At 35.1% G+C, this 23,143-nt stretch overlaps 1 protein-coding gene across 1 annotated transcript in view; it reads left to right on the top strand.

The window, feature by feature from the left end:
- The first annotated feature begins 5,899 nt into the window (after positions 1-5,899).
- LOC149538283 (alpha/beta-Hydrolases superfamily protein) overlaps positions 5,900-23,143 on the top strand; it is a 61,753-nt gene continuing 44,509 nt past the window's right edge. The window contains exon 1 of the mRNA XM_089799652.1: positions 5,900-6,264. Within this exon, the coding sequence (XP_089655778.1) occupies positions 6,050-6,264 (215 nt within the window). The 5' untranslated portion in view covers positions 5,900-6,049. The remainder of the gene's footprint in view (positions 6,265-23,143) is intronic.

Genomic DNA, 23,143 nt, shown 5'->3' on the forward strand with positions numbered 1-23,143 from the left:
ACAAAATCAAACTAGCATCATAGAGTTAGTCTCCAAGAGAGTAATGCAAATGCTGGAAGCAAAATAGCATTAAGAGGATGCAAAAATAAGAGATACAAATACAAGTCAGGTAGCATGCTTATATAGGCTAAGAAGAGGGAGGAGGTGGCAACACCAACCAATGAGGAGCAACCATCTATCGGACTAAAGATAGCAAAGTATCTTCCCAAGATAGCTAATGGATGCTCACATGTAGGAAGGTGACACCTCACAACCATTCACCTAATACGACATGCTTTATTAACCTAAGCGAGATTATTAAAAGTGTAGGAAAAACCTAGCAAAATAGGAAAAATAAAAAACTACACTAACAATTCATAGCCACGTCCTACATTCTCATCACTCTGGCTATTGATATTCATTGTAAATTTGGAGGTGAAGAGCTTCTACTTTCTATGTAGCTGCAAAAATGAGCATTTGGATGTCAAATGTAAATAAAATTCACTTTATTTGGAATCTTCATTTTGAAAAAATGGGATTTAAAATGTGGATTCCAAATAACAATTATTTTGAGGGGAGATGGAATTCTTGTTTTGGGGGTCGAATGGGGATATCAAATCCACATTTCCCCAAATCCCAATTTCAAATTTAACCACCCAAATAACGGATTTGAATTTTTTAGGGATTGGGCATGTCAATTCTTGCAACCAAATGGGGCTTAAATGCTAGTATTAATAAAGAGTGATTGCAAATACTATTTCCAACAATATTTTTTCATTAGAAATTTTCACATGTATTTATTTTATTTTATCTGATTATATATGTTTTACATACTAGAGGAGGTTGTTGAACAATATTTTTTATAGTGCTTGGAGAGAAATGATATATAGGAAAAATATTTCAATTCATTGGAAGAAATAAAAATGTGCCTATTGCAAGAAATTGGGGAATGGACGATAAGATGAAACTTGCTAAGAAATTATAAGGTAGTGAACTATACAATTGACATTTATGAAAAGATCTAATTGTCAATTAATCTGTTAGATATTCTGAACGAATTGAATGAATGGTATGATCTCTTATGGCGTGCAAATGTTTAATTGTCTTCTATGAATTTTTTAAATAGGAAATAAAATTTTATTCATAAGACCCTTGACAATTAAATTGCTTTACAAGATTGAAAGCCATTTGAAATGTTCAGCTAGAATTTGGAGGGCACAAAGTTAGAATGTTGTATTATAATACCATCTTACCAAGTTTTGTTATATATTATCTATGTGTTTCCACATCAAAACTTTGAGACATTAGATGTTCGGAGCATCGGATCCACTAGTTTGATCCATCAATTTTGTTGCCAATTTTTGTAGTATTTGGTTGAGGGAGAAAACTACACAAGGTGTCCTATAATGTGTGAATCATGCTTTTCAACCATTATATCAACTACCCTATGTTTTTTTGGTATTGTCTATTATAATGTACACTGTATTGCCTCTTGTGTTTGCATTTTGTACATTGTTATATTTTGATCTGAGAGATACTTGTTACTCATGTTATTTTTACATTTGAGATGACCTGATGGTCATATGTTATACTTTGATTCCAGTATCATAGATGTTAGATTACTATGTTATTCAATTGATCATATTTGCATGATGATGTCATTTTGAGATGACAATATGTTTTATGAAGATATTTGGTTATTCGGTATTTGGACATATCTTTGATTTGGTTATATGATTGGATTTAATGTTACGATTATTTACTTCATTCTTGCTTTTTAATGCTTAATGCGAAAGTGAGTGATGTAAATGGATTATTTTGGTATAATTAAATAAATGGTTAAATTAGGGCATTTAATGCATTTATTGCTTCGGCTATGTTATTGTATGCAATTGCACTTGATTGCGTGTTTAGTATGCATGATTTATATCCCTGACAGTGGCACATGGAGTTAGTGATTAAGCTGCTCATATTTAACCAATGTCATCCCTGTATGGTCAATGTATCTTATTTAAAGTGTTTAATTTAAACCTTCTAGTGATTTGATTAAATCTAGACTCATTTGCATTATGTGATTAGACTTGTGAATGTGTTTGTGCATTTAGAGGTTCACATTGTCGCAAAAGTCTCTAAGGAATTTCTATGATTTTGGTTTTTGGGCTTTATTTTTTATTGATTTTAATTTCTAGCAACTTTGCCATAGATAAATTCCAATTACTTGGAATAGCCTATTTTTGTTTAGGTCAATTCAGAGTTTAACTAGGTCACCTAGTTATTTGTCCTAATCGATTATTCACTCAAAAAGTGAATAAGTATCCAAAGAGGAAATTAATTCCTCACTTCTCACTTTTGGAAACTAGAAATTTGAGAGTTTTTTTATAAAATCCCCTTCTGGAGGATTGTGTTTCTATTCATTGTGAGAGCTATGGGTGTGAGATCTTCACGAGATCGGTCTCATTGAATCTAGCTCAGGGAGACCTTGGTTTTTCGTGACTTTTGGCAGCATCTGCGAGATATTTATTTTATCTAGTTGATTCCCATTTTAGCCCTTTTGGCTATTAGGTAGGGCTCTTTCATTTTGTGCTTTAGCTTCGTTTCTGCTTTCATTTCTGGTAGCTGCATGTTAGGAGGCTGAGAACTAGTGTTCCCCTCCATTTAGGATTATTAGTTTTGCCCACTTGGATGGGGATGAATGTTTTCCCAATTTTTTGGACGAGGGTTTGGGTTTCACACTATTATGCTGGTTGTTTTTGCATTTGATGTCTAAACCTAAATTTTATTGGAATTTTGTGGCTTTTGTGCCCTAAGAACAAATGGGTTTATATTTCAAAGTTGTTAAGTTTTGAGGTTTTTACCTCAATTTGTGTACGACCCAGTTTTCTCAAGTTTTCTTGGCATGATGTTGGTTGTGGACTTGGATCATCCGTAGGATGTCAGTTAAACAATTGTTGCACTTTTATGTTGCATTGGGATGCATGTCGCATCCATCCTTCTGAGCTCAGTTTCGGTTGAGTGTTATTTTGCTTGTGTTCTCATCCAACCTTGTTTTATGATCTTTGTGATGGTGGTGCACCCACACACGAGCACATGTGCATGCATTTGCCAGATGACTTGCGAGGCTCAATCTCCCATTGTATTTTAGTTGAGTTATGTTCATTGGGGTTGGGTTGGGAATATGCATGCCTATGGGCGCTCATTGTTGGATGAGTATGGTAGGGTAGGGTAGCTTTAGGGAGGGGCTTCTATCGCAACCTTAGTGACTTTTCCTAGGTTGGTGGAAAGAAGGCTTAACAAGTGATAACTAAATAAATTAACTGGGTAATAAATTTAAGATAATAAAATACTTTGTGAGCACCCAGTGTTAGTTCGAGGACACAATGCGTGAGCCTTCCGTTGGGAAGTTGATTCGGTACAACGCTAGCTTGGGCTTTCAATGCCAAGCATTTTCCCCTCTGGGCGAGGCCTTGCATAGTTACCCTTTGAGTGTCTGACCATGACTTGTTGTACTTGCATTGTCTAATGATCTTGGTTTCAATCATCATTATTGTCTAGCGTGAGTGTTAGCCATGGACGTTTTCTTTATGTGTGGTTGTGGTTGGATCATTATCTCCGTTAGCACGATGGGAGTGAACCTATGAGTTTCACATAGTTGGGAGGCATAGTTACCTATATCACTGTTGGGGACTGGTGTATACAGATGGTCTATTATTCTAGTGGAATCAGTACTCAACGTTTCACTTGGTATATTTGGGATTCTAGAGTATGCTACCTTGTGATTTATGCTTTCATTAGAATTCTTGGATATCATGTTTAGATGATGTTACTTATTTTATGCATTTCATAATTATATTTTTAGCATAGGATTAGATGGTGTGATTTACTTAGTTGGAGTATCTATTGCTTATTGATTTAACATGATTAGATTTCCTTATTCTTATGAAGTTATTATGTTCTAGTAATGACATCCTCATAAGACATCTCTGACTATCTAGTTGGTAGTTTGGGATGCTATGCACATGAGTTGGCTAGGACCTTCGAGGTCTCATGATGCTATTATGGTTGGGAGGAATCGTGCAATAGTGCAGTTGTTTTTGTACATTGCGATGTTATATTTAGTATGTTTCCTATACTGCTATGTTTCTAACGGTTAGTTGCTTTTCCATTTGGCCTTTCTTGTGTTCAAGTGTTCAAGCCTTGACTTGCAGATCTAGTACTCCCCGGTGTGGAGGAATTGTTTTCCCTATCTTTTCATCTTTTGTTTTCTTTGGTTGTTGATGTGTTTCCTTGCGTGATATTGTACTCTCATGTGAGAGTTTGTTGTTTTGCGTGGAGGCTTGCAGTTCTTAACGTGGCTACTTGCACTTCCTCGTGCGAACCTCAACATCAGTGTAATGATTTTGGCAACTGGGCCAAGCATTCCTTTGCACAAGAAGGTAGTTCCTCACGTGGCCTGACACACTTCCTCACACGACACTGTTAGTTGTGTTTTCTCGTGTGAAAAACTGGGGGTATCTCCACTATTTTTTAGAGAACGCAATTTGGTGTTTTGAGTACCCTTTAGGTTTGCTTGATTTTCTAGGCTTTGATAGATCAAAGATTATTTGTTTTGTTGTCGTCTTTTTGTTTGACTGTGCCAGTTGGTAGTGGCGTTTGGAGATTCACTGATTGTCAAGATTGTTGGTTAAAGTCTTCAATTGCGGTCTTTGTAATCCTCAAATGTGATTGTCGTGTGCATCTATACTTGTTTAAAAAAAAAATCTTGGCGGGCAAGGCATTACATACACAACATTTTGAAGTAACACTTATTCAATAGCTTGTCAAAGAATGTTAGCAATAAATCATCCTCTACCTCTTGATCATAATTCATTTCTCTTAAAAATATTTCTCCTTTAAAGATATTCTAATGACATTGACAAATGTACCATTGTTTTTGCATCTTTCCATCTATTAGAAACTACAAACATTGTTATTTTGACCCACTAATTCCTTATGAGCTTGAAGGATTCCTTGGCAAATTTACTTTCTTTGTTTCATAAGGTTCTACTACCTCCAAAATTGGGTCCATGCACCCTTTTGAAACCTTACTAATTGATTTCACCATTTTTTTTTCAATATGGCCCATAAACAACATTGAATGCCATCCTTTATGATAGACAAATCACATAATGTCTTAATCAACAGTCTTGTAGACTCATTTTGAAATGAAAATTTCAACGGTCTCTTTGATCTCTTATGTGTAGAGGCTACAAGTGACTTTTAAGGTTTCATCCCTTACTCAAGACTTTATGCTTCAAGAATCCCTTTATCATCTAGACTCAGACAAGATTTGATGCCTTATAAAGTGATCTTGCATAAGTGGCTTTGTCACATGATTGTATGATCTTGAAATCTAAATTTACAATAATAAAAAATGTGAACATATTCTCTACCATTTGAAATTGTTTAGTACCATTTCAAGATATTTCCATAGAAGCTTCTTGGGTGAGTTTGTTTTTAAGCCAAGTCTACTCATGAAGCTGTAAATAGTTAAACATATGACATTTAATATCTAAGAGTCTAAGACGACAAGATCAATAAATAGTTCATTTAAAGAATCAAAACAAATAAAATTTGAAAACAAAAATATATAAATACAAGAATTGATAGCTAATTATTAAAAGTTAACAACGCTTATTTATTTATTTATTAAATATAGATTCAATACATATGCTTTCGAATCAAATACGTATCCCTTGCACCTCCTTTTGGGTTCAGTGCTAGTTAATGACATTAGGGAGCTCTATTAAGATCGTGATAAAATTAACTTGTTAACAAAATGAAGCCATGTGCGGAGTACCTGTTGCAAAGAAGATATTTTCAGTTGGAATCGAATCTTATACGATAAATGTTGTATTTAGAGGAGTTCCATTTTTTTGACCACATTAACACTCGGTAGCCGCCCGCGGAAGTTTTCTTCATTTCCAATAATCGTAGCAAGTTCCAGATGATCCGCCACAAGGTTGACCAGCAGAATGTTCTATTTCGTTATTTATTGCTCAAACCTTCGCGGTTATAGAACTGCATCCCTGGTATGAAGGTCAGCTGGCGGAGGAGCGTCAAAATTGGGTCCAAAATGTCCGAAGAAATTAGTAAACCAACAACAGTTGCAGTAGCAGAATCATCCCCTGCGAGAGTAAAGGACGGAAGAACTCCATCAATTGTTCGCTGGCCTGCTTTCCTGAGATGGATTCCTACCTCTACACAACATATAATTGCTTCCGAACGGAGACTCCTCTCTATTGTCAAGTAAGTTTTAATTTATATGAAATTGATCGATAATTGTGTAATGTAATTGAGCGGCGACATCTTTCTAAAGCAGCGGGGAATTGGGATTTCATTTTGCTTAAGGTCAAATTGACAAAGGGAATTTTTTTGATTTCCTTTCTGGACTGGTATAACAGTGGCGCCCCGCCACCAGCTGACAGCATTCTTGGAGGCATCCAACCAGTGCACCTTTTTGGACAAATTTCCTCTCCCATAGTTATATTTGAACCCAAGACATTCCAAATACGCATCTGTCTACAAGCTCTTTGAGGTTATTGCCTCCTTTTCAGCTCAATTTTGTCCAGCAGGTTTTGGACTGTACTTAGACCAATCAACGCTGCCCCTGCTTAATTAGATCCAGGGACTTTGAACCCTAGTCCTCGTTGTGATATTGATGCGTCTCCTGTATGAAATCAGACAGGTCAGACCAGGCTTTATTTTGTTTATCACCTTGGGCTATGCTTGAAACCGAGCAATTTTGGCTAGCATTGCACCCATGATGCAGAGTACTTACCTCAATTCACATTCTTATTACAGGAAATTGAAAACTTTTATGAAGGGTACTCTCCCTCACAAGCATACTCGCACAACAGTTGCATTTTTTATAGCTGCACATAGTGAATGCAAACAACACTTTTCAAATTATTAGGAGTCACAATTGTGAAATTACAGTCAGCCAAGACCTTTTGTTACAGCAGCAAGGACTATGATACAGCACTCATTTGGACTGGGTCAACAATTCTCAATCTGCAGCTTCGCTGCAATCTGCAGCTAAAGTTTTCAAATCAGTTGATCTTTTTGATGTAGAAACTTGTTTCTGCAACATGCAACTTTTTAAACCTCTTGTTACAGAAAACTGTTTTACTACATAAATACTAGACTTACAAAGTCTGGAATACAGTACCAAAGACCACCAAAGTATATGCAGAAAACCTGCAAGTTAAAGCGAAATATGCACTGTTGGAGCTATCTTCTTGCATTTTCTTCTTAATCTTTCTTCGTGCACAACCCAAACCTGTAAATAAACCCTAATATCTTTCTTTTTACTTCCCAACACACCTTTTGGTCGTTTAAAAATGCTTTAACACTTTTCTCCCTCATTTTGAACTAAATTTGCTTCAAATAGCCTCCCAATGCCAGCTTCCTGTGCCCATTTTGTTAACTGCCACCATTTAATAATTTTAAATATTGAAAATGTATGAATAATAACGTATAAGCTCCATTCGGCTGTTTATCATTTCTTCCACTTGTTTTATTTAATATTCTCTTTATTTGATGCTTTGTCATAACCTGGTTGTCATGGATTCCATCTGCTAATCGTGCAAATTGATTACTGTTTTGAAAGGATTCATGGCACAATATTTCATGTTATAAAACATATTAAATTACTTTAATATGCGATGCACCTCTAAGTAGTTATTGCAACAGTGACATTATACAATTTTAAATAAACTGATAATGTTAAAAACTGTACTGGAATCAGTTTCAGGCAGAAATTACTTGTAAAACAAACTAAATTAAAATAAAATAAAATAAAGCTTATTTGCAAGCACTTCCGGATTTGATTGTGTAAAGTTTTTTTAGGATTGATGTTTCGAATCACACTCCGTGATCCATCATCAGGATGAAACCAAGCATAAGAGAGCATAAGGAGAAACACTCTGTGATCCATCATCACGATGAAACCAAGCATAAGGAGAAAAAACTTTTCTCCTTATGCCTCTTATGCTTGGTTTCATCCCGATGATGGATCACAGCATGTGATTAGAAATGTGGATGCTAAAAAACTTTACATGATCAAATCCAGAATAGCTTGCAAATAATTATCATGGATTGTGGAAATCTGTTGTCATTGATAAAATAAAGTATTAGAATTATTTTTGGGTGATACAAGAATATCTATGGATCCAGATGCTCTTGCATCAATCCAGATCAACTTTTTAACAGATTTCTAGATGACAATGAGAAATTTGAACTCAAGGCTGGTTTCTTTTTAGAGAGATTACATAGCAATCCCAGATCCCCTTATCATCTCATTTGCAGACAAAAGTGATATATACTTACCAGGTTTTTGCAAATAGAAAAAATTACCTTTGATCTTTTGAAGTGAGTGTATTTTTAGAAATGCTCTCCTTAGACTGCTTCTGGGACTTGAAACCTCATTTTATTGTGATATTGTCAAGCCTTAATTGTGATATTGGGATGGACAGAATGAATTGAGATGCAACTGAATTAGTTGACATGCTATTGAATTAGTTGAGATGAATTCTTAATGTCGCATAGTTGAAAATTATCTCTGGGGCTTGGCCTATTGTAACATATAAATCAGTTTAAAGATTTTGTTTTTATCATTTTTAACCTACCTCCATAGGGCTCAAAGCCTCAAATCCTGCTAATTTGTTGTCATATTGCTTTATCTCTTCTACAGTTCAAATATTTGGTGAGTTACTTGGCAACTTGTGAGGCAAAACTGGTGGGCAAGTCACTTGACAAAAAATCTCACCAAAATCAAATCACTAGAGTCAGCTAGAACTCATATCAGCCAGACCAAATTTAGATAGATGGGATGGATTCTTTTATCTTTTATATATTAAGGATATTAACAAGGACAAGATACAGCCATCAAGAGCTAGGTCAGCATGTAGCTAACACCAAAAAGATCAGAGATATGTTTTCCTGGTCAACATAGGGCACATACTAAGCTATGGCAAAAAAGATAAGTAATCAGCTTAAGGCATCAGAATACCAACTGTGCAAGAATCTCTGCATATACACATGCTTCAGCTGATAGAGATCCACTGGCAATACAAAAAATACAGTTTATACGGATTATTGCTTATACAAAAAAGAACAAGATCTGCCAGCTGCAACAAGAAATCAACACTCTCACTTTTTTGATCTAGATTCTTCCAGTCAATGGTGGGGTAAATTTACAACATGTCACTGTTGGATCTCATGGCTTCTACGCCCACGCTATCAGTTTTATTGACTCAAATCCTCACTTTTCTTTTTCTCTGTTTTTTTCTTTGTTCCTTCACTGAGTACATCATCTTTATATCTATTCGGTAATTGCATTAGTTGTTGCAAAAAAAAATATTTGTTCCCCTCTTTGCTCCTTCACTGTGTCCATCATCATTATGCCTGTTTAGTAACTTCATCAGTTCTTGCAAAAATGTTTGTTCTCCTCTTTATGCCTCTTTAGTGACTGAATCAGTCCATGGTCTTTTCTTCTCTTTGTTGAATGCCCATGTCTAGCCATATAAGACTTGTGGAGTATTCACTGCACTATCCCATGTTCAAGCAATTTCATGAATTTATTTCCAAGGTAACAGTGACCCACATGGCAATGCTATAAATAATGAGTCCTTTGAAAAACTTAGTAACCGCCATCTTAACCTCTTGGAACTTATCCTTGTGTTTTGAAATCCAAAAATACGGAAGAGTTTTAGTTGAAAAAATCAGAAAAAATTACATTCCTTATTCAATTTATTTACATTTCCAAAACAAATTTCTATTTATTTATTTACATTGTGTTTCGAAATTCAAATATACGGAAGAGTTTCAGTTGAAAAAATCAGATTCCTTATTCAATTTATTTACATTTCCAAAACGAATTTCAGTTTATTTATTTACATTAGCATACTCTTTTTTGGAAATGATGTATTAAACAAAGGAGATGAAGGCTTCTTAAATAGATTTACAAAGATGATGTTTCTAAACGAAGCAATTGCGAAGAGAGAAATGGTAACTTCCTAAAGCAACTAAAATGATCATAAGGAAACATTACAATATTTTAATGCCCCCCCTCTAGTGGTCATTGGTCTTATAACCCTATAGAAGACAATCTGCAAGTATTTTGGTCACAAATGTATGGTGGGCTGCCTCCTTTTGTCACATATGCATTGAGAAGGCTGCCCCATCTTACCAGAACGCTTTGCGAAATGGGCCTACTGTTGAGACCCCTCCTTGAATCTGCAGAATTTTTGGAGGTCGCCAAGATAACTACAATTCTTCCAACCTGATGTTGGTAAACAAAACCATCCCTCCCTATAGACAAAGTCACTGAGTTCAGCTTGTGAGATTGAAACCATGACATTGAGGAGAAATTGCCAAACCCCTTGAGAGATGAGTGCTACAGCCCAAAAACTGATTGCAAGAAAGTTAGAAACCATGATTTGCCAAACACTTTTGTAGAGAAGCAGTACTACTCAAAAAAAACTGCAAGAAGCCATAATGTTTTTGACAAAACCCTCCATTGATTTTTTTTTTAAAATAGAAAATCAAAAAACCTTGAGACCAACAACACTAGTCAAGATTTTTTGGAAACAATCAGAAATCCCAAAAACGTTTTTTAGGAGAAAATTGAACAAACCATACCTGATTTTCTAGGTTGCAAGGTTCAGACCTTGCTAGTTGGGTCTAGGTCTAGGTCCCAATTCGTGTTGGGTCCGTGGTAGGTCCGGGCAGGGTCCGCGCCATAAATTGTGGGTTCTTGTGGGTTTGCGGACCCACAAGGACCCATAGTCAATGGTGTGGACCCTGCCTGGACCTGCCACGGACCCTCAGGGATCCGAGAGGACCACTAAGGACCCTGTGCGAACCCTCAAGGACCTTGCATGGACCCTCGAGGACCTCACCCGGACCCACAACCCATGAGGCCAAAAAGTATGTTAAAAACACGAAAAACCATTTTTTTAAAATTTAATTATGGTACAACTCATATATATATATATATATATATATATATATATATATATATATATAAGCTATACCATTTTATTTTAAATTATATCAAATTGCAATTTACTAATGGTATTGTTATACCCTTATATTAAAATAAAAGAAGATGCAATCAACCAAAATGGTATAACAGTACCATTAGTACACAACCCATGAGGCCAAAAAGTATGTTAAAAACACAAAAAACTATATTTTTAAAATTAAATTATGGTACAACTCATATATATATATATATATATGAGCTATACCATTTTATTTTTAAATTATATCAAATTGCAATTTACTAATGGTACCGTTATACCCTTATATTAAAATAAAAGAAGATGCAATCAACCAAAATGGTATAACAGTACCATTAGTAAATTGCTGTTTGATATAATTTAAAATTAAATGGTACCAGTTGTTAAGGTTGGAGCGTCAGTCAGATTGATTCAATCTAAGATATATTATTGTTATTGGTAAATCATCATTTCCTATATTTACTTATCCATGTTAGATAATATAATATTGTATAATACACACATATATATTATTATTATTATTATTATTATTTGGTAATATATTATTATTAATTAAATGCTGATTAAACCATAAAGACACGTCTCTTCATGAGATATGTCTCCTCTCATATTTATATGAGATTCAAATCTGCATTTGGAACACATCAATACGATGACAATGTTATTACATTTGCAGAAATGGTCCTTGTTATTCAATATGGTATTAGAGCGGGGCTGCAAACGTAAAGAAGTAACATTATTTAGCTAGAAAGAATAAATTACTCGCAGAAATTGAAAGGATATAGTCAACATCATTCATGTCATCCATGTCATTGAAGAGGTTGTCGCCAGACTGCACTTAATCGTAGACCAAAGTCTATGGTCGAACTTAGTAAAGAAATATACATGTATATCCTTGGAATTGGTGATTGATAAATCACATACAAGAATTGGCCAAGTTTTTCTGGTTGAGCGGTATGGGAAATCATCTTTGCAGGAAGACATAAGACACTAGAAAGCTCAAGAGCATGCCTATCTTACTGGTCATGCTAATTGCTTTGATTCAACTACACACGATAGGGTGAAGTTGCCACTTAATCTGAAAGGAACGTTTGCAATATTACACTTGGAGATTGATGATGTGGAGGGTGCATTTGAGAAGACAGTGGAGACAAGAGCAATGGTGACAGAGCCGTTATCAAAGAAGCCATGAAGACAATTTTATAGAAAGGTGAAGGATTCCTTTGGTTTTGTATACATCATCACCTCTCTTGTTAAGCACAAATCACCAGCTTAAATAACATTCGCATTTGCATCATTTTTAAGAGATTCACATCTTTTTCACTGAATAGGGGTCACCGGGGGCTCATTTAACACAAAGCTGTCTTGTTGGTGTTAGTTTTTTGATGCTATTGAACTTTTTGCACATACGTTGTTGTATCTTGATGATATTATACTTGTTTAACTTTTTTTAACAAATGAAATTCTAGGGAAAACCTAATCGGATGGATGACCTGTTTCCACCTCTATCCTATAATTTGAGTTTGAAGAAAACGAATATATACGACATTGATAGTGGTAGAATATAGTCCTCGACAACATCTGGTACTGAGCCTTGCACCAGAGTAGTCACAGTAGAGGAGAATAATATCAAATCAACTTATCTACAGAGATGTATGTGTACATGGAAGAACATCCATTCTTCGATATGAGGGAATAAAATGAAGTCTTATTGCCAAGTAGAAGTAATATCTTGGTCATTCACATGAAAGAATTTCTGACGCCTTGTGTAAATGGTTCATTAGAGATTTGTGAAAGGCATTAAATATCTTTTAGTAATAAACAATACATACTAAACAAACTACAAAAATCCTCAGAATCAAGTAATTACATCAAGATCTCCTCATATATATATATATATATATATATATATATGTGTGTGTGTGTGTGTAGACACACACGTGACAAAGAATGAGACATCAGAAGAACTCGGTTCAAATAAAAGAATTTGAGAGTATTTGTAATGCTTCAAATCCTTTATTAACATTAAGGAAATGTGACCATATTCCCGCTATTGAGACTTTCAAATTGTTGGCGAGCTGTCTATCATTTCTCTTGATGGAGGCAACTATTGCTTTGGTCCCATTTTTTATTGGAAAAGTTTTCACAGAAATTTAAAAGTCTTTATAGCATGGATATTATTTATGACATTTATATTGTTAGTCGATGGCGAAGATATCAGAAATGGAGTTCGTTAGGATCAGAAGAATGATTCATTGAATCATAACCATATCTTGTGTCGGTGTGTGATCTGGCATGTAGTTCCAAGGTTAGCAAAATCCACATATATTGGGGATGAAGACTTTATAGAGAACAACTTCAAGATTAAAGATTATCATATCACAAATAATATTATCTAGTTGAAAAGCGTAATTTTTGAGCATAGGAAAGAGGAGATTACATATGCATCTTCATCTTCTAGACTAATGGTGTATGCCTGTAATAACATGAGATAAAATTGAGCGATGGAAGTAGCGTCTTGATAGAATTTATTGTGTTTGTGGAGTAGCATTGCTTACATGTGGCATTTCATATCAAGTGACACCTTTCAAAATCACAAAACCTTATCTTAGTTTCAGATTAAGCCCCAATATCATTCATTAACATTTGCAAGATTCACCTACATCTGATCGATATGATATCAACATAGAGTATGTGGTGGCAGACTACTCCAAGCATAGAATTCGATGATGCTATTAAACAACTAGCAATTTGTGAGGGGTATATTATTAGCCAAAACTATTGGGAGAGCTATGCAAGACAAAAACATATATATTAGATGGTTTTCAGGGGTTGGCACTCTTAAGTAAGTATCATATCACATCCAAATATATGTGTCATAGACCATTCAATTGGGTTGTGTCATGAATTTTCAATTGTTTGGGAAGATGCACAATGTGAAACTTCGATGATGATTACTAGCATCTCATATTTCAAAGGGAACATTATAGCTTCATCCTGTGATATTTGTGGTTATTGTATTTTGAGGTAAAGCAAGGCGATAGTATCCTCAAGAAACTTAGAGAGGGGAGATAATTTGTACATTCAAAAAATAGATGGTCTAAGTGATGGTCAATAACATGGCCTGTGGAGATCTCAAAGTTCATCATATAAAAGGATGAATCAAGAAGTATAAGATATTGCAATCAAGGAAGAAAGATATTAGTGTGTGTAGTTATGGGATTAAATAGTGACTGAAAAATCTATTAAATGAATGAGTGGAAATTTTACATTACGGGGAGGGAAAACAATAAACAATGTTCCATTCCCACTTGAACCATCTTTAGAGGGGACATTTTTAATCTATGTGCTCTATTTGTGTTTCTATAGATACTATTAAGAGCTATTTGCCTTGATCTTTTCCTTTATGTCTGAGGATGTTCTTGTAGGAAAAGAAGGCTGGTACTTTACACATGCTACTAAAATATTGTGCAGACTCAATCTTATGACAGTAGCTTGAAAGAAGCTATGATCTCAAATTCATTAGTCATCTGATGACCGGACTTGATAAAGAGAGGCTCTTGAAGTGAATATTCTTGATGATTGAGATTATGAGTATTCTTCTACATTAAGAGGGAGTATGACACTTCTTCAAAGGCAACGCAGGAGCTTAGAAGATTGATACTTAGAGGGGGTCTAGAAATACATGTGTTATTGCTTGAGCTCATGAGCCTACTCCTGTGTATATCATGAGGAAGTTATGACTTATTACCAAAAAGTCAAGAAGATCGATATCAGATTTAGAGGGAGTTAAATAGGCATCCTTAGGCGAAGAGAGCTCTAAGGGAGTAACTAGAGGACTTGACTTCCTAGGGTTGTTGTTTAGAGAAAGAAATTTGAAGTATGATCTCTTCTATATAAGGGAAAAGTTCGAAGTGAAATTCCTTGTAATGCTTTCTTCTATGTGAGAGAGATTTGAGGTGAAAGCCCTAGTACCACCCTCTGACTTGGTTCACGATGGTTACTATTTCGCATATGATATATAATGAAAGGTGACTATTTTTCATTGACATATGTAAATAGAAGGCAATCATTGTAAGGTGAAGATCTTATAAATGGTAGACTTGTTATCATGACATACTTTATTAAGTTGTCCTAGAGTGCTAGAAGTCGTGATAATGAACGTATCATGATCATACTTCATTAAGTTGTTGTCCCGGAGCGCCAGAGATCATGATACTTGTCATGATAGAGACCATGACATTGTGATTTCTTGTTAAGTTGTTGTCTCAGAGTGCCAGAAATCAGATAACTCATATCCTTCTAGGATATAACATATTCTTTTGGCAGGCATCAAGGATTTCATGCCAGTGCACAGACTAAAAGAATATACGTATGTTGAATATCATATGATTGATATTTCTTGTTGAATTATACTTTGGATTATTTTGAAAGATAACATCTAGTTTGATGGATTTATGTTGATATCCTTAAATATGCCATTCCAAGAATATCATATTGAGATGATATCTCTTCATATAGTTGAGAGCATAATGTGTTCTACAAATCCTCCTTGGCTAAGAGGGAGTGTTAAGGTTGTAGCTTCAATCAAATTGATTCAATTTGAGATACATTATTATTGTTAAATCATCATTTCCTATATTTACTCATCCATGTTAAATAATATAGATTATTATATTATATATATATTATACATATTATTATTTTTTGTTAATATATTATTATTATTTAAATGATGATAAGACCATAGAGACATGTGTCCTCTCATATTTATATGAGGTTCAAATCTGCATTTGGAACACATCAATATGATGGCGATGTTATTACATTTGCAGAAACAATCCTTGTTATTCAACACAAGATATATATATATATATATATATATATACACATTTATATTAAAGCCCATCATTAATATATATATATATATTTATATTAAAGCCCATCATTAATAAAACAAAATATGTGACACTAAATACCAATAGCAATTGAATTAATCCAAATTTAACACAGCTGATTCAAAATATCACACCAAAATGAAATATATATTGAATAATTGGAAACCACATTTGCAGTCAAGCCTAGTCCCAAATATTGTTTTCTTATTATATATATACACACTCACAAATCCAAATGGTTTCTTTTTTTTGCTTGAACCCACAAATCCATACTTGAATCCGAACCGACAACTTAGATTAGTTTTTTAGGAGAAAAATCAATCTCCCATTTTTAGGTAAATGAACACTCGAACACTGAAACACATAGTACTTGACACAAAGTCTGAGACACAAATCAGCATACAAAACTTCACTTTATAGGAAAAATGTTAAAACCTTTGTACAATACAATTTTTGTATTGTTGGGTGGATATTTTGCAATCGATAATTTTGGGTAAAAATCCAGTCGCAAAATAGGATGACCAACCATAGTGTGTGAGATAGAGTCTCTCCTACCTTAAAGGGAAGGCTCCCCCTTCTCACCGTTCTTTGGATCAACTCAAGGTAAGCAAGAAGTCGAGAGATTTTGTAAAATGGGTGTAACCAATATCCTTTCTTCTTATCTTTTAAGAAAGAATCCACTTACTCGTGGAGTGAGTAATGGGCAGAGTGAATCTCTAACTACACTTCTATCGAAAGCTAGAAACGGTGATACCAATAAACTAACACTAACTCAAAGGCTAGCTGAAAGCGTACCAGTTTGGCTCTAAGTATGGTCGTACTTTTATATGGAAAAGCTTTACAATTAGGGCACAAAGACTCCTAAAAGTAAAAATAACTTAACTATTTTGCGAATTAAAAGAGAATTATAAGCTACAGACAAAGCTTTTAGTTATATATTTCCACAATTGCTCTTAGTCAATGCTTTGGCTCCAATTACTTCTTAACTCTTGTATATTCAATTACCAAGAATGCAAGATATCATGTATCAAAGATAACTTAGACAAATTATAGACAAAGCTTATAATTCACACAAGTAACAATCTCACTTAATCAAAGTTAAGTCTCAAATGCTCATTTGTATTCACTTTTCTTATAAATAGTATTACAGCTGGCACAGTTTCTCCAGAGCTCTCTTGCATACAATAAAAGATGATTTTTACAATGAGGAGACACTCCTTTATATAGGCACAGGAGTTGAGAAAAAGATGGAGGAAAAAGTGGGAGCAACTCAACCAACTTTGACCTAGTCTAACTAGAAGAGAAATTATAGGGTTACATGCCACTCACATTACATCTTTTCAAGTGCATGTAACTCGCATTACATGTAGTTACATTTTTTGCATCCTCTTAGACCCACAAACATAAATAAAAACAAAAACAACAATCTTAAAGATTATTTCTTAGTCCCTTGAATTTGACGATGACATCATGCACTGTGGCAAGATCAACAATTTCCATTGTCTTTGATATGGCTTCAATCCTCACTTTATCTGCATACACTGATTGTAAAACCTTAGAATTTGTTGCCAGAGAATCTAACAATTGCTTTGTCGAGGATTTATACAAGACAAACTTGTTCATTGTGTGTGAACCAAAATCTTCAGAATCGATATCAACATTGATCCTGATTGTATATTCTGAGCTTACCCTTTCAACTACAATGAGATTACCAGATTCATCAATAACTTGGCATCCCATTTGTTCCAAATCACAAGTAACACTAGTTTCAACTGCTTGACAATCTCCAAGGGCTGCCTGCAACTTTGTAATCAGTTTCCTCAACATTTCTCCTTTGTAGCCAATAAGTCTTGGAAATTTGAAGAACATTTCACATTACAGAAGAATGTCACATGAGACCAAGGCATCTAGATCAAATCTTTCCATCTCATCCCAATCATTGAGGATTTCCTTCAAATCACCCGCTTCTTGAGTCAAAAAAGAGATCAAGTTTTACTCCATTTCATTCATCTCTTTGACATGCCTAAGAACAACAAATGTCTCCGTGATGGCTCGAACTCTTTTAGAGATGATTTCCCCTATCCAAGACTTGGCGGCTTCAATCAACTTTCTCTCCTTGGATGTCTGAGACATAACAACTGCACTCTGAGAAGATTGTTGCCGAATGACCTTGTTCAGGTGAGAAATCTCCTGTTTGAGTTGATTTTTCTTCTCCCATAGCTCATGATTGCTTTTTGGTACATTAGCTAATGCATCTTGAGCATCTTGTAAACAACTCAGATGTGACTGTTTCCTGATTTCAACCTTAGTAAACTTGTAATTAGAATGAGTAAGTTCTTCCACAGGTTTGTCCACCAAGGGTTCAACAACTTCAACAAATTTGGTTTTATCCGAATCTACCAAAATCCTTGAAACAATCTTATCTTTCAAAAATTTGGATTTAGTTTTCTTAACAGGGAGATTATTCGAAGGTACAACCATTTTTCTTCTCTTTGTTTTTATTCTACTCAACCATGCAAGCAATCTGGAACTTTCATCCGCGGAAGCAGGTATAGTGGAGACCATTGGCATTGATCTAGAGTGTATCTCTGTCATGACTGAGCAAGATTCGGTCTGCACAGTTGAAGGTATAGGAGCATGCTGAGAGGACTCTGTTATGAAAAGCTCAAAACCTGTTAAAGATGTATCAAATTGGGAAACTTGACCACTTGTAAGAGTTGGAAAATCCTCAAACACAGTGCCAAATGCTCATATTGTTCATTTGCAAGGATGAGAGGAGCAACAGAAGAAATAGGAAGAGCCATTGTATTGTCTTCCGAAATTGGAATAGAAGGTGTGAAAAGAATGGAGAATGATTCCACATCATCCTCTACTTCATCCAAAAAAGGTGCTTTATGTATAGATGCTGTACGAGTTTGTGCAGGCCTTGGGGGAGATATGATCATGACTTCCCCTTCTTCGTTTGTATCTTCTTCATCTAATTCTGTATCCAGTTCCTCCTCTGATTCTTGAACTGGTTTAGAGATTTGAGATGACTTAGATCCTTTTCCACCATTTAATTTGAATTTGAGAGAATCCTTAGCATCGAAAGAGGAGGCACCATCTTTCCCTATAATTTCCAGTTGTGACTTCCTTCAAAAAGGGCCACAACTTCCACAATCCAAACCCATCTTAGGATTTACTCTTTTAAGGCTTTTATTTTTCAGCCATTTGTTGGTATTTACTAAAATGGATTGGAATCTATCCAAGATAGATGTACCTTCTTTTTGTTGCCATTGAATAGGAAAAGGGCATCTCTTATCAAAACTAGCTTGATGTTACTCAGGATCATGGATGTTGTCATCATCTCAACTTGAAAATCTGAAGGAATCTCTAGCATGTTAAGGTCTATTATCTGCATCAAGGTTAATTTGCAGTAGTCCATCTTCATGATGTTCAAACTCCGTTCTCATATCAATCCAGACATTCTCAATGCAATGAACATGTGCAAATGCCCTTTTCATTTGAGAATTCATTTCTCGATAATCAAAATTGAATCGTGTTTTGAACTTCTTCAAAGTAATCAACTGCAACTGTGCTTCCATATTCTTTGCTTTGCGCACAAAGTTGATTAAGTAGTTGCTTATTGCTAAAGGTTTGGCTGAAGTAATACCAAAATCAGGCCTATGCATAGTACGCTGATCACTCTGCACTTACATAAGTTGTCTAGCTAACTCCTTTAAGATGATTCGATTCGTAGCTTATCAAGGTAAGGTATACGGTTCACCTTTAAAATACCCAACTCTCAAGTATGTAAAAGTTGGAAACTAAAACTACAATCGTATTGATTCACCTTTTCCCATGTTGCATTAGATACCCTCTTGATGGATAACTGTTTATCGAATAAGCATCGGAAATGCCCAAAGAAAGCATCCTAGACTCTTCTGTAATAAAATTTACCATTAGCCAGAGTGATTAGGTCATAGTAATCCCAAAGTGGAATCTGAAGACGATCTCCTTTGGTTGAGAGTGTTGATTGCTAAAGGTTTGGCTGAAGTAATACCAAAACCAAGCCTATGCAGAGTATGCTGATCACTCTGCACTTCCATAAGCTGTCTAGCTAACTCTGTCAAGATGATTCAATCCGTAGCATACCTAGGTAAGGTATACGGTTCACCTTTAAAATACCCAACTCTCAAGTATGTAAAAGTTGGAAACTGAATGAAAATACAATCGTATTGATTCACCTTTTCCCATGCTACATTAGATACCCTCTTGATGGATAACTGTTTATCGAATAAGTACTGGAATTGCCCAAAGAAAGAATCCTGGACTCTTCTGTAATGGAATTTACTATTAGCCAGAGTGATTTGGTCATAGTAATTTAAAGTGGAATCTGAAGATGATCTCCTTTAGTAGAGAGACTAGAGAAAGATCCCATGGCAACAACAGTGTAGACGAGGTAAGAGTTTATGTAAAAGGGCGCAAAAGTTCCTACGTTGAGCAACTGCTGGCAAAGTGCAATGCTAATCAGCTCTCCCCAAAAGATGTATTCTATTTTCCATGAGTTGGAAGATGAACTTGTACATCCATGGCTCGAAATTAGTAGAATCTTTGAGACCACAAACTCTGCTAAGTAGAATGATGAGATCTTTGTATTCTTGTTTGAAGTTACACCGATGAACGGTCTTTGCCCATCTTGAGAAGTTATTTCTTTTATTGTCTAGCTAGTATTGGTTAACATACTTCTGATAATCACCTTTCTTCTCATTCCAGCTTGCCAAAGATGATTCTTTGGTTTGATTTGCATACTTTGCTTTATGTGGTACCTTGAAGATCTGCTCAATGACCTCTGGATCAAGGCTAATGACAACTTTATCGTTAGTGTCCTTGATAGTCTTTGATTTTGGATTAAAACGTCTTGCACATCCAAGAACGAAATCAAGTTCCATGGTAGCCATAGGAAATGCAAACACCAAGTGAATGTGACTTCTTTTGATACACTTCATTTCGTGGTCAACAGGAGTTTCAACTCTCCGCAGAAAATCAGCTACATCCACATGACCGATTATTGTGTCCATTACATTATCAAGAACAAATACTGATGATGGAGTTGCACGAGCCAACTCTTTATCGAATTGATATTTCGTCTTGTCTTGGGATTTTGATTTCGATGGTGAGGCCATTTCTTGCACTTGTGCTGCAACACAAAAATCCCAAAACATAAACACATCATCAGAAGGAATCACCATACAAGTTGATTTGCAATTAGCAACAAAAATTCGAAAACGGATTGGAGAATTTGTAGATCCGATGAAATGATCTCAAAAAGAAATCATGTAGGTATGCAATGAATGAAGATGAAATACAGAATGGAAATGGAATGAAGTGTTATGAAGGTGGAAAATGGAAGATGGAATGAAATGAAAATGTGTGAAGGTGGAACACATGGGAATGCGTGTCAATGAAGATTGCTGATTTTCAAACATGACTTAGAATCTTCAAGACATTATTGCATGAAAAATGACTACATGTAAGTGTAACATGTAACAAGGGATGAAAGATGAGATAGAATGCGAAGGCGGATGGAGGATGAGCTTTTACACGTAAGTGCAAATGGAAGATAAGGTGCAAAGCATGGAAAGATGCAGAAACATGTATTTTCTCATGAAGGAGTGAATGCATATGGAGAGATGGAAATGGAAAATAAAAGAGGGACAATGAACTTTATAGTCATCTTTGGTGGAAAGGTGAAGTCAAAGTACATGGAAGATGAAAATGACATCTTTTTGACTTTTGAAAAAGTGACCTTAAGTCAAAAATAGGGTTTTGAGATGCAATTACATGTAAGGCTTTTCGTGTAATCGTGTCATGCAAATGAATGCAGAAAGTGAGATGAGTGAAAATGGAAGCAGAAAATGGGATTACATGCATGTGCGGATGGTGAATGAGATGCAAAAACATGTGATTGCATTTGTCAGATGAGATGTGAAGTGTTGTGACATGGAAGATGAAAGTGAAATGTGATGATGCTTTCGCATGAAATGAAACTAGAAAAAATTATTGGGAAAAAACTTGTAACTTCTCCAAAGTGGAGAAAACTGGAAAGCAAGCACACAAAACAAAAAAACTCAAAAGAAAAATGTACCTTTGGAAAGTGACCCAAACATGTCAACATGCAAAGCACTTCAACACACAATTTTGAATTTGGAGTTTGGGGAAAAATCAAAAACATGAAAATGAACAATTTCTTCATTTCTAAAGGAAAAATGTACTTTTCATGGTATCAATTTCAACAAGTGGCAATCATCAAGCAATAATGTGCATAAAATCAGCAAGATAAGCACAAATTAAATAGCAAGGAAGAAATTGTCCACTTACATGAAGATAAAGTGCCAAAAATGGTGGAGGGAAATGCTCCAATGTTGAAAATTTCTTCAAAAATACTTTGAATCTTTCAAACTTTGCAAATTCGAATGAGAGAAGGCAGCAAACAAGGCCTTTTAGTGGGATATGCCAAAAATGTGCCCTATCATTGCTAAAAATCCAACGTTTTTGTATGCACATGCTTATGGGACCTTTTTTTGTAAAAAACGCGTTTCTTCAAGGCAAAAGATAATTTTTTTTGGCTGTTAAAGGTCAAAATATGTACCAAGATGCAATGTAGAACACATCAAAAGCCAAATCAATTCATCCTTGGGCAAACACGTGAGCTAAAAATGATGCATTTTGGAATTTTTTCCAAAAACGTGCCCTTGGATGGAGCTTGGAAAAACGTTTTTCAGCAAGATGAATCGATTTTTATTGGTAGAAAATCCATTGATGGGAAAAATCGACCCTATTAAAGAAAATCTCATGAAAAACTATGAAGTAAATCTCCCACAATCTTCAAAATCGCATTCTTGGAGGCTCTTTGTATGTGTTCGGGCTTCTTGAGAGCAAAAACATGAGTTTTAGTGCAAATCAGACCTTTTAGGAGGTAATGCATGTTTTAAAATATGCACAAGATGCAAATCAGATCTTTTGGGAGGCAATGCATGTTTTAAAAACTCCTTATGATGCAAATCACACCTTTTGGGAGGCATGACATGTTTTAAAATATGTATTTGGTGAAAATCGCACCTTTTGGTATGGATTGCATATTTTAAGTGAAAGCTCATGTTTTGGATGCAATAACACATTTTAAGTGATAAAACTCACCTTTAGATGCAATGGCACCAAAAA

This window comes from Cupressus sempervirens, chromosome 9 (assembly GCF_028749045.1).
Source record: "Cupressus sempervirens isolate cs-2001-9-10 chromosome 9, ASM2874904v1, whole genome shotgun sequence".
Classification (NCBI taxonomy): domain Eukaryota; kingdom Viridiplantae; phylum Streptophyta; class Pinopsida; order Cupressales; family Cupressaceae; genus Cupressus; species Cupressus sempervirens.